The 13,296-nt window shown below is 42.2% G+C and overlaps 1 protein-coding gene across 1 annotated transcript in view; it reads left to right on the forward strand.

Moving 5' to 3' along the window:
• The first annotated feature begins 9,612 nt into the window (after positions 1-9,612).
• Positions 9,613-13,296, forward strand: part of LOC122436402 (ubiquitin-like modifier-activating enzyme 1) — a 17,049-nt gene continuing 13,365 nt past the window's right edge. The window contains exons 1-6 of the mRNA XM_043460211.1: positions 9,613-9,694; positions 11,468-11,523; positions 11,742-11,770; positions 11,888-11,946; positions 12,046-12,214; positions 12,308-12,442. Of these exons, the coding sequence (XP_043316146.1) occupies positions 11,891-11,946; positions 12,046-12,214; positions 12,308-12,442 (360 nt within the window). The 5' untranslated portion in view covers positions 9,613-9,694; positions 11,468-11,523; positions 11,742-11,770; positions 11,888-11,890. The remainder of the gene's footprint in view (positions 9,695-11,467; positions 11,524-11,741; positions 11,771-11,887; positions 11,947-12,045; positions 12,215-12,307; positions 12,443-13,296) is intronic.

The raw sequence follows: 13,296 nt of genomic DNA on the forward strand, positions 1-13,296 counted from the left end.
ATTCCATGGACTGTACAGTCCAGGAAGTTGCAAACAGCTGGACACGACTGAGTGATTCTGATTTTCATTTCTCAAAAAGGTTATGAGTCCTCCTCAAAATTTGGTCAAGTTCTCAAAGCCACATACACTCTGTAGCCTTCACCCTGCACTCCATGCTTACCTAGTGGGTTGATACCCTTTTACTTGGAACTAAACTAATCAGGGAGTGCTTATAGCCTCCCTCATGCTCTTAAGAATGCATGTAGGAGGCCAGGTAGCCCCCCAGATTTAAACTTCAATATGTGCAAAAAACCTTTACTTGCTTGAGATGTGAGATGTCAGAAAATGTTCAGAGTCACCCTTACTGTTAGCTGGTGCCTGTCGATCAAACTTCCTCTCCTCAAATACTATGGTCTTTTTACAACACATTGTTACTCTTATTAATCTTGATTTTTTTTTTTCAATACAAAGAGCACAATCCAAACTGTTAACTTATACCAGTTTACCACTACCTGACATAATTGATCTGACTGCTGGTCATGCTTGCATCTAGAATCTGGAGTATTCTTTATTCCTACAGATGTGAACACTTGGTCATCTAAGTATGGGAGATGGATGAAGAAGTTATGGCACCCACAGCTAAAAAATGTCCCTGTGGCTCTTTTTCTGCTGAGTTAATGGATCTTGAATAACCTCTGTGGAAGATCAAGAACCGCCCCTTGAGCAAGTGAAAACTGTCACTTTACTGTGAAAACAAATTTGACACTAGTTCTATCCCCAGTGACACACCAGGACAGTGGTGCACTTAAGAGTATATGCTTTGACCCCACAGTTGGCACCTCAAACCTTTGCAAAGGGCTGTAAGTGACTGCAGCAGGCTATATATAAACTGCATATGGGTGGAACAGTGTAAAAAGTTAGACTTACTTACTCACTTGGCCACAGAGCTAGGATTTAGAGCTGGCAATGCCAGAGTTCAGGCCACCTGTTTCAACTCTTTTGCAACCCATTCGACTCTCACAGATTGACAGAAAAATGGAGGCATAGGGATGCTAGCATTACCAATGGCATAGGTCAGGGAATACACTAGGCCCTGGAGATTGCATGTTCCTTTCCAACCTTGTCTAACAACCACTTTTTTTTTTTTTTTTTTTTAAGTTACGGGGCAATGAGGTATATAAAGAGTATCCATCTGAATGGTTAGGATGATGGGGACTTCAGTAACTGAGTTCTTTGGCCACCCTAAATTCCAATCAAATTAGAAAACCTGGCTCCTTTGCTCGTTTATCTCTGCCCCATAAATGTCTCAGTGGGGAAATCATAGGCAATCAATGGTATCTCACAACTCTTAATTTCTTTTCAGTTTTCAGGATCTTATTCCCAGGCTTTGGAGGCTGCAAATTAGAAAAGCCTTCTTATCTCTCTCCATATTAGTGGAACAAGAGTTCAGTTCTTTTCCCCTATGCAAACTTTGAAAAAGCTTCAGCCAAAGGTTAACTGCCTAGCCTCAGTCATCCTCTAAAATAGACTAGCTTTAAGCATTGGTTGAGTACTCAACCCAGAAAAGCTTGTGAATCATTTCACTAAAACTGCTACTTCTGTGTAAATCAAATGGGGGAAACGATGTACAGCTTATTAAAAGTGAAGAAAACACTTTTGTCAGGTAAAGAAAAGCCATTTTATTGGACTAATCTACCCCCAGGAATGGAGAACTGTTTCCATAGGGTTTGAGAAGGTGTACATTGATTTGTTCTTTTCAGTTCCTTCATCTTCATTCTAGCCTGCATTCTTGTCTCTCTCTGCAGATCTCTTTAACACCAAGCTACTGACCCAGTTTTACTCTCCACAGCCTCCAACTTAGGTTTGAGTTTGTGAAACTGCTAGGAAAGTTGCAGAGCTGGAAACTATTGGGGCTCATAGCAGGCTTCTCAAGACATACCTTACTGGCATGTTGACTGTTTTGAGCTACATAAACAAACTATGATAGTTCTCTATTAATGTTCTTTTCCAAGCACAAGCTTCTTTGTGAACTCTACCAATGAATATCTGTCCAAAAATCACATAGAGTCTTCTTTCATCTTGCCTAGAGATTAGGTATTTTTTCTTCCCGGGTTCTGATGAAGACATTAGCTTCTTCTCATGACTGGAGAACTATATATTTTATCTTTATTAAAGATAAAATCAAATATATTGAGCATGTTTTGGTCACTTCAAGCATCCCATTTCTTTGAGACCTCTGTGTGCATGAATTAAATTAGCTAACTTTCCCTGTCCCCAGGCAAGGTTGCATGAGCGGTTTGCCATTGCCAGTGGAGGAGAATCCCACAGACAAGGGATGCTGGTGGTCTACTTTCGAAGTGGTCACAAAGAGTTGGACATGACTGAAGCAACTTAGCACAAAAAAATAGCACTTTACCTGACGGCTAATGTATATTGTACACGTGTACTTTTCATATTTGCCATTTACATGCTGATAAAAACATTGGGTACAGTACACAATAAAAAAAAAAAAACTGGTTCTATGCTTTTATTTATGGAAAATATCATTACTGATTCATCTTCTTTGTTAAGTCTATTCAGATTTTCGTTTTTTTTAGATTGTTTCAGGCAGTCTGTTCTTACAGCAATTTGACTGTTTCATAAAACTTAACTTCTCTTGGCATAAATATTTGTCCAAAGTACCTAAAAATCCCCTTTATTTAGTATGATTTCATAGCAATGCCATCTTATCTGTGCTCCTTTCAGTAACTGAATCTCTTCCCCTTCTGTTTGTTCAGTTTACCTATTTTTCCCCATTTGTGTTAGCCTTGATTTTGACTTTTTCTTCTTCTTTTTCTATTTATATTATTGCATTTGAATTTTACACTTTATTACTTGCCTCTTTCACCTTTCTTTGGGGTTAGATTCCCACGCCCCAATCCCAGTTTTGGGAGGAGACATTAGTTTCTTCTCTTGATTGGCAAGCTATATGTATTATCTTTATTAAATAGAAATGCATTGGGAGCTTATTGTGTATTGCGAAGTTCATTAAAGGATGGTGCCTCAGATGACACTGTGTTTTACTTAGTTCATTGTATTAAAATAAGAAACTGCATGAGTAACATCAGCATTTTGCTATTGAAGCTCAGTCTGGTCAGGTGTTTCACAGCCTTATTATAAAATAGTGCTCCCAAATGGAGGTTTCTCTGGTACCTGGGTATACCATGACCCATAACTAATTTTATATGAATATGGAAAACAGGCAGTAAACTCAGATGGTGAAGAATCTGCCTGAAGTAAGAGACCTGGCTTCCATCACTAGGTCAGGAAGATCCCCTGGATTTGGAAATGGCAACCCATTCCCATATTCTTGTCTGGAGAATCCCACCAACAGAGGAGGCTAGTGGTTTACAGTCCATAGGGTTGCAAAGAATCAGAGACAACAGTGAGTAACACTTTTAGTTTCACAGAAAAGATGTTTCAATACATTTTATAGTAATATTTAAAACTAAGTGTTTACTTCATAGAGAGCATTAAGTTTCATCTGTGTAAAGTTTTACATAATATTGATTACATAATTTACCTTATTTACATATACGTAGGATTTCAAATTTCATAACTGACTGAACATATGAGATGGCTGCTGTCATCATAGTTGTATAAAAGAGGGCAGAGAGGTATTAGTTCATAGTGAGGTATACAGTTCAAGAGTGAGGAATGGAAATCAGTCAGCTGAAGCCACAAACTTGAAATTTTAAGCTGTTACAGTATGTCATCTAGTCTGTCCCATTCTATGATTTTCCTCTATTTCTTTGCACTGATCCCTGAGGAAGGCTTTCTTATCCCTCCTTACTATTCTTCAGAACTCTACATTCAAATGAATATATTTCCTTTTCTCCTTTGCCTTTTGCTTCTCCTCTTTTCTCAGCTATTTGTAAGGCAACCTGAGACAACCATTTTGACTTTTTGCATTTCTTTTTTCTTGGGGATAGTTTTAATCACTGCCTCCTGTACAATGTGATCAATCTCCATCCATATTTCTTCAGTCATTCTGTCTATCGGTGAATCTGTTTGTCACGTTGACTGTATAATCATAACAGATTTGTTTTAGGTCATACCTGAATGGTCTAGTGGTTTTTCTCTACTTTCTTCAATTTAAGTCTGGATTTTAAAATAAGTTAATAATCTGAGGGACAATCAACTCTAGGTCTTGTTTTTGCTGACTGTATAGAGCTTCTCCATCACTGGTAGCAAAGGATACAATCAGTCGGATTTTGGTATTGAGCATCTGGTGATGTTCATGTGTAGTCATCACTTGTGTTGTTTGACAGTTCCAAAGAATTGCAAGGCGAGAAAAGAAAGCCTTCCTCAGTGATCAGTGCAAATAAATAGAGGGAAATAACAGAATGGGAAATACTAGAGACATATTCAATAAAATCAGAGATACCAAGGGAGCAGTTCATGCAAAGATGGGTTTGATAAAAGGCAGGAATGGTATGGACCTAACAGAAACAGAAGATATTAAGAAGAGGTGGCAAGAATACACAGAGGAACTGTACAAAAAAGAACCTCACACTCCAGATCATCACAACGGTGTGACCACTCACCTAGAGCCAGACATCCTGTGAAGTCAAGTGGGCCTTAGAAAACATCATTATGAACAAAGCTAGTGGAGGTGATGGAATTCCAGTTGAGCTAATTCACATCCTGGAAGATGATGAGGTGAAAGTGCTGCACGCAATATGCCAGCAAATTTGGAAAACTCAGTAGTTGCCACAGGGCTGGAAAAGGTCAGTTTTCATTCCAATCCCAAAGAAAGGCAATCCCAAAGAATGCTCAAACTACTGCACAATTGCATTCATCTCACACGCTAGTAAAGTAATGCTCAAAATTCTCCAAGCCAGGCTTCAGCAATACGTGAACCGTGAACTTCCAGATGTCCAAGCTAATTTTAGAACAGGCAGAGGAATCAGAGATCAAATTTCCAACGTCTGCTGGATCATCAAAAAAGCAAGAGTTCCAGAAAAACATATATTTCTGCTTTATTGACTCTGCCAAAGCCTTTGACTGTGTGGAGCACAACAAACTGTGGGAAATTCTGAAAGAGATAGGCATACCAGACCACCTCACCTGCCTCTTGAGAAACCTATATGCAGGTCAGGAAGCAACAGTTAGAACTGGACGTGGACAAAGAGACTGGTTCCAAATAGGAAAAGGAGTATGTCAAGGCTGTATATTGTCACCCTGCTTAGCTAACTTCTATGCAGAGTACATCATGAGAAATGCTGGGCTGGAAGAAGCACAAGCTGGAATCAAGATTGCCAGGAGAAATATGAATAACCTCAGATATGCAGATGACACCACCCTTATGGCAGAAAGTGAAGAGGAACCAAAAAAGCCTCTTGATGATAGTTAAAGAGGAGAGTGAAAAAGGTGGCTTAAAGCTCAACATTCAGAAAACGAAGATCATGGCATCTGGCCCCATCCCTTCATGGCAAATAGATGGGGAAACGGTGGAAAAAGTGTTAGACTTTATTTTGGGGGGCTTCAAAATCACTTCAGATGGTGATTGCAGCCATGGAATTAAAAGACGCTTACTTGAAAGGAAAGTTATGACCAACCTAGACAGCATATTAAGAACTTTGCCAACAAAGGTCTGTCTGGTCAAGGCTATGGTTTTCCCAGTGATCATGGGAGAGTTGGACTGTGAAGAAAGCTGAGTGCTGAAGAATCGATGCTTTTGAACAGTGGTGTTGGAGGAGACTCTTGAGAGTCCCTTGGACTGCAAGGAGATCCACCCAGTCCATCCTAAATAAGATCATTCCTGGGTGTTCTTTGGAAGGACAGATGCTGAAGCTGAAACTCCAATACTTTGGCCACCTCATGCAAAGAGTTGACTCAGTGGAAAAGACCCTGATGCTGGGAGAGATTGGGGGCAGGAGGAGAAGGCAAAGGAATGGATGGCTGGATGGCATCCTCGACTCGATGAACTTGAGTTTGAGTAAACTCCGAGAGTTGGTGATGGACAGGGTGGCCTTGTGTGCTGTGAATCATGGTGTCACAAAGAATTCGACATGACTGGGTGACTAAAATGAAATGAACTGTGTTGTTTGAAGAGGGTGTTTGCCATGAGCAGTGTTTTCTCTTGGCAAAACTCTTCTTAGCCTTTGCCTGCTTCATTTCATACTCCAAGGCCAAACCTTACTGTTGCTCCAAATATCTCTTGACTTCCTAATTTGGCATTCCAGCCCTCTATGATGAAAAGAGCACATTTCTTTTCTTTTTTTTCTTTCCCCCTTGCTGTTAATTTAAGCAGATATTATAGTTCTTCATAGAACTGTTCAACTTCAGCTTCTTTACTGAAGCTTTACTGGTTGAGGCATAGACCTGGATTACTCTGATAATGAACAGTGTGCCTTGGAAATGAACAGAGATCCATCTGTCATTTTTGTGACTACACCCAAGTGCTGCATTTCAGGTTCTTTTGTTGACTATGAGGGCTACTCCATTTCTTCTATGGAATTACTGCCCACAGTAGTAGATACTATGATCATCTGTATTAAATTTGCCCATTACAGTACATTTTAGTTCACTGATTCCTAATGTGTCAATGTTCTCTCTTGCCATCTCATTTGAGAACTTTCAGTTTACTTTGATTCATGGAGCTACCATTCCAGGCCCACATGTAATATTGTTCTTTATAGAATCAGATTTTACTTCTATCACCAGTCACATTCACAACTGGGTGTTATCTTCCCCTTTGGCTCCATCTCTTCATTCTTTATGGATTCATTGCTCCACTCATTTCCGGTAGCATATTGGTTACCTACCAACCTGGGGAGTTGAACTTTCAGTATTTTTTGTTGTTGTTGTTGTTGCCTTTTAATACTGTTCACGGGGTTCTCAAGTCAAGGATACTGAAGTTGTTTGCCATTCTCTTCTCCAGTGGGCCACATTTTGTCAGAATGCTCCACTAGGACCCGACTGTCTTGGGTGGCCCTACACAGCATGACTCATAGTTTCATTGAGTTAGACAAGGCTGTGGTCCATATGATCAGTTTGGTCAGTTTGCTGTGATTGTAGTTTTAATTCTGTCTGCCCTGAGATGGAGCAGGATAAGAAGTTTATGGAAGCTTCTTGATGGGAGAGACTGACTTTTGGGGAATCTGGGTCTTGTCCTGATGGGTGGCTCTTGCTCAGTAAACCTTTAATCCAATTTTCTGTTGATGGGTGGTGCTGTGTTCCATCGCCATTGTTTTCCCTGAGGACAAATTATTGTAGGGATAATGAAAATACTATCCTCATTCAAAAGGACTTGTGCAGGTACTCCTTTATTCAGTGCCCCTGACCATTCAGTAGGGTACTGTTGACCCATGTCTCCACCAGAGACTCCAGGACATTCACAGGGAAATAAGGCTCAGTCTCTTGTGGGGACACTGTTCCTTTATCCTGGCTCCTGGTGCCTACAATGCTTTGTGTGTGTCCTCCAAGAGTCTATTTCCCTAGTCCTGTGGAGGATCTGTAATCAAATCCCACTGGCCTCTAAACTCAAAGGGATTCTCAGATCTCCAGGTAAGGAAATCTGTTATGGGCCCTAGAACTTTCTTAACAGTGCAATTATTTCTTTTGTATACTTGTTCTGCCGTTTGTGGGTCATCTGCTCAGTGACTCAATGGGGGCTAATGGAGACCTCCTCCAAGAGGGCTAATGCTACATGTTTTGTGACCCATGCCTGCTGCACCCAAAGCCCCTGACCTCTCAGCAGGCCACTGCTGACCCAAGTCTATAAAGAGGCCCTCAAACACTCAGTCAGGACTGGCTCATTCTCTGTGGGGTCTCTGGCTTTTGGTGCACACAAAGTTTGCTTGGGCCCTCAAAGCATCTCTGGTGGATATGGGGTTTGATTCTAAATGCAATTCTGTCCCTCCTACCAACTTGTTGGGGCGTGGCATTTGCCCTTGGATGTGTGGTATTATTTTTTTTTTTTCTCTTTTTGGTGGGCTCCAACATTATCTTCTTGATGGCTATTCAGCAGACTTGTTATTTTGGAGTTCTCACAGGAGAAGATGAGCATAGGTCCTTCTACTCTGCCCTCTGGAGAGAATACTACTGCCTTCAAAAATTTCCTAGGCATGGTCATGATAATGAATCCAATACACAGCAGAAGATTGAGAAGGCAATTCAGGAGATGGCTTCACTCACACCCCAGATCAAATTCAAGGGAAGTGCTGTGAAGCTCATTGTCCTTGTGGGAACAGACATTTGTGGAGAAGCACTGTGGGTAGTGTGGACTAGTAGTCACCATGTGTTGGGCCTGTTGGATGACCTTCAGTTGCACCTTTCCACTCAGTGTCCTGATGCCACTGGCATGCCAGCAATCCATGGGCCAGGTCTTTCCTATGGGAAAGACTAAAGATCTCTTCAGGAAAACTAGACACATCAAGGGAACATTTCATGCAACATTGGGCACAGTAAAAGACAGAAAATGTTTGAACCTAAGAGACTCGGAAGATATTATGAAGAGATGGCAAGAATACAGGGAAGAACTATAGAAAAAACATCTAATGACCCAGATAACCACAAAGGTGTGATCACTCACTTAGAGACAGACATCCTGGAATGTGAAGTCAAGTGGGCCTTAAGACGCATCACTATGAACAAAGGTAGTGGAGGTGATGGAATTCCAGTTGAGCTCTTTCAAATCCTGAATATGGTGCTAAAGTACTGCGCTCAATATGCCAGAATATTTGGAAAATCAGCAGTGGACACAGGGCTGCAAAAGCATATTAAAAAGAGACATTATTTGGGGGTGAAGGTATAGTCAAAACTGTGGTTTCTCCAGTAGTCATGAATGGGTGTGAGCACTAGATCATAGAGAAATCTGAGAATCAAAGAATTGGTGCTTTTAAATTGTGTTGTTGGAGAAGACTCCTGGGAGTTCCATGGACTGCAAGGAGCTCAAACCAGTCAATCCTGAAGGAAATCAGTCCTGAATTTTCATTCAAAGAACTGACATTGAAGCTTAATCTCCAGTACTTTGGCCACCTGATTTAAGAACGGCCTCATTGGAAAAGACCCTGATGTTGGGAAAGATTGAAGGCAGGAGGAGAACTAGAGGACAGAGGATGAGATGGTTGGATAGCATCACTGATTTGCTAGCCCTGAGTTTGCCAGAGCTGGGGGAGTTACTGATGGACAGGGAAGCCTGGCATGCTGCAGTCCATACGGTCTCACGGAGTCTGACACGACTGATGGAGGGAACAAAACTGAAAGTATGTGCTGTTGGGGTGGGGGGGAACACCTATGGGAAGTTTTACTTCTTTAAATTTTCTTTTTCCACCAAAATACACTGGATCGAACTCACAGGCTCCTGAACGTTCTCTATTTCTTGTTTTGATAGGCCAACACTTTACCACTGAGCTATGAAGGCAGTCCACAAAAACGATGTAACTACTGTATTTTACTTTTTACTTTGTACGGATTTTAAAATGGCAAGCCATTCCAAAGTTATTTACTGGAGAATTACGTGGACAGAGGAGCCTGTGGGATTACAATCCCTGGTAGGAAATGACTGAGCTAGTAACGCTAGTGATTGCAACCACTAGAGGGAGCTGTCTTCCCACTTCCTGTGGCACACGTAATGACGTCAGCCGTATTCCCTAGTGGGCGTGACAGAAAGTCAGGAAACGCTTTCGACGACAAGCGTAGCGGTCGCCATTTTGTCTCGGCGTTTGAGGTAAAACTGTATATCCGCGAAAGGGACAGCAGGGAGAGCAGGGAAGGCTGAGGCTGCAGCAACTATCGTTAGGTAGTCGGAGGGGGAGGAAGAGCAAAAAGAGTGCGGTGTTGGGTTTGGCTTCTGTTCCACGTGGAGTTGCCAGCGGAGCCACCTGGAGAGTCGGAATTGGTAACAAATGGCTTTTCTCCGCTACCCTCCCTGGCAGCATTATCGGGAAGGGATTTTTAGGCAGCTTTTTTCGGTAGCGTTTTCGGGAAGGGTTTTCAGGAGCTCCTGGGATACAGGAGAAGGGACAACAGAGGGTGAGTTGGTTGGATGGTATCACTGACTCAGTGGACGTGGGTTTGGGTGGACTCGGAGAGTTGATGATGGACAGCGAGGCCTGGCGTGCAGTGTTTGATGGGGTTGCAAAGAGTCAGACATGACTGAGCGACTGAACTGAACTGGGATACCCTAAACTGAGCTTAAGGGGCGGTGTAGGTGCAGGCGCAAGGGCATAACATTCAAGTGCAGGGTGGATGTTACCGTTTCTTCCCTTGGGTTGCAAAATCGGACCTCAGGGCTCCGGAGGCCCTGATTTCTGCCTTTAGAGGCTCAGGTCCAACATATCTAGTCAGTGGCATATCTAGTCTCATTCCCTAGTATGTTACAGCACCAGATTCAGAATTGCTAGTCTTGTATTCCTATGAAGACCTTAAATTAAAATTATTACCCTCACAGCTTCCAAGAGGAACTAGAGCCCAGGCAAGGTCTGTTTACCCTTCAGTTTCTTCGAAGAGACCTTTCTCTGACATCTTTGCTTAGACACCATTTCACTCCCTCGTTTTCTCCTCCTAGTCACTTTTAAGAGATTAATATATATTAATTAATTAATAGATTTATACACACACACACACACACAAAAGGCTAGTGAATACTACTGACCCTAATGCCTGCTCAGAGACTGCGGCCACACTGCTTAGCCTGATTGTAATCGCTTACCATGGAGATCACACTGGGCCCAGTATTTCCAGTTAAAATACATTTTTTTAACGTGTCAGTTTAAAGACATTTCATTTCTACACCACCTTTAAGAAATGTTCCTGTACCCAAGATTTCTGCTTAGTTGCCCAGCTCCGCAAACTCGACTTTAGCATTTGCATCAAGAAACGCCTCTGAACCCAACTTTGTTGTACAGTAACATGCTTTACTCATAAGGCATCATATACTGTTGGAGAATACCCAGTTTCTTCATTGTGTCACAGTTCTTTTCAAATAACCCCAAGTATCAGCCCTCAGAACCCCCTAAGGAATAAGACACCAGGAAGGAATTCTTTGGATATATAGTCGTTCAGACATCCTTCCCGACTTCCCTTCATCACTGTGGCAGTGTTTGATAACACCATGTCAGATTTTGGTCCTAAGATTTCTGTTAGAGGCTCATAGTCCCAGGCTTGCCTGGAGCTCTATCTGTGGATTCAAAAAGTAGCTAACTTTCTAGCTTTTTAAAAGATCCTGTTACTCCACATCTTGCTTTATAGTATACCCTAAGGGCCTTGGGAGGCCCCTGGCATCCTCGTTCAGAAGCTGGAAATCTTGACTTCCAGTCTCATTGGCGCATATAGCATTATCATATCCCCTCCTCCAACAGCCTTAGATCAGAAAGCATCCCCTTCTCAGCATCTATTCAGCCTGCGTGAAACCCAGCCAGACTTCATGATGTAGCCAGTGGGTGGTCACTGAGTGGTTAGTCTGTTATCTTCCTGAAGCTTTTCTTTTTTCTGTTCCTAGGGTATGTCAGCTGTCTGAGCTCGGCCTTTTGTTTCCTTCATCTCAGAGTGGCTTTGGTACCTAGCATATTTTCATTTTTCTTTTCTTAAATGAGATTATTAGTACTAAATCCCTTCTCTCCCTCAGAGTTACCATTAACAAAAAAGTCTGCCTACATCTGGCTCATCTCTGACTTTTTTTCTAAAGATGTCTAGCTTGCCACTGTCAAAGAAACAGTGTATGTCTGGGCCTGATTGAAAACCAAGTCCTGATTTCTCCTCCGCTTGTTCTGTAGTGTTCAAAGAACCATCAGGATCATCCAGCGTGAGTTTCTCTAAGATAAATCTTGGAGGTGGGATGGTGTTGTGGTTGGTGGGAAAGTATCTCTGTTATTTAAGCTTTTACTTTATCTTGTTGAAACTTTTTTCCCTCCATTCCTAGGGAATGCCAAAAAAGGGCAGTGAAACAGACATAGATGAAGGTCTTTACTCTAGACAGTTGTAAGTGTGACTAAACCTGGTTATATGAAGCCACAGAGGGACACAGAAGATAAAGGAGGGTTAGCCAAGCCCTAACCAAGTCTTCTTCAAATCTTGCAGATATGTCCTCGGCCATGAGGCTATGAAGCATCTCCAGGCATCCACTGTGCTGGTATCAGGACTTCGGGGCCTAGGGGTGGAGATTGCCAAGAATATCATCCTTGGTGGTGTCAAAGCTGTCACCCTGCATGATGAGGGCACTGCTCAGTGGGCTGACCTCTCGTCCCAGGTATTCTTTCCTGACTCCGTTCCCTTGCCCCGGCACCAAACAGCTCGATCTCTGCATTCACATCACTTTTTTCCTTTCTGTACCTTCTTGTAGTTCTACCTGCGAGAGGAGGACATTGGTAAGAACCGTGCTGAGGCATCACAGCCCTGCCTTGCTGAACTCAACCACTATGTGCCAGTCAGCACCTACACTGGTGCCCTTGTTGAAGACTTTCTTAGTGGTTTCCAGGTATCTTGCAACATCAACTTGCCTTACTTTTCTCAGATTCATTTTCTGGTTTGTCCAATATATTTTTTAATGGACTGGGCCTGTGGGTGCTGATAACTCTGCTTGGGGTTTCCCAGAGAACTTGGGCACTGGAATTCTTGTTATAGTGGTAGGAACTTACCCTTGTGAATAGGGAAGACGATTCGGACAAGGACTCTTTCCAAATTGTTGCTGAGCAGGGTTAGTTTTGCCCTGTTTTGTTTAGTATTAAAATGGAAAGTAATGAAAGTGTAGTGATTTGGGGTTAAATGCCAACTTTTACAGAGTATGTGAAAGGGCATACTGGGTTGTAGGCAGGTAGGAGTGGGTGTCCATTTTTCAGAGAAGTGAATTCGTTGGTCTTCAGATTCTGTCCCATTAATACCTCTTTACATTTCTTGTCATAGTCTGGGAATTCATATTTATCTTGCACTTTCACCCTCACTGATTATTGTTACAGTCTTTGTAGACCGGGACCTGGGGATTAGAGTTGACCAGACGAGGGAAGCAGGGGACCCAAGTCCCGAGTGAAACAAGGTTGCTTTGTTTGCAGAAACACACATTTATGTATTTTCATACAAGGCAGCTTTAGGCAGTAAAAAAATGAGCAAAAACAAAGCCAGGCAAATAGCAATCTTTAAAGGGCCAGAAAGCGTTCCATGTCCTGAATAAGATGGGCATAACAGAATAGATTACATTTAAGTAAAAGGTCACTGAAGAGAGTCACTGAAAGGATTCCAAATAGGTGCCCTTTGTCGTGATCTCAGACTTGAGAACTGCATGCAACTTTGCTCATTCCTGTTTTCCAGGAATTGATAAGAGAATAGATAATCCTT

Source organism: Cervus canadensis, chromosome Y (assembly GCF_019320065.1).
Source record: "Cervus canadensis isolate Bull #8, Minnesota chromosome Y, ASM1932006v1, whole genome shotgun sequence".
NCBI classification, from domain to species: domain Eukaryota; kingdom Metazoa; phylum Chordata; class Mammalia; order Artiodactyla; family Cervidae; genus Cervus; species Cervus canadensis.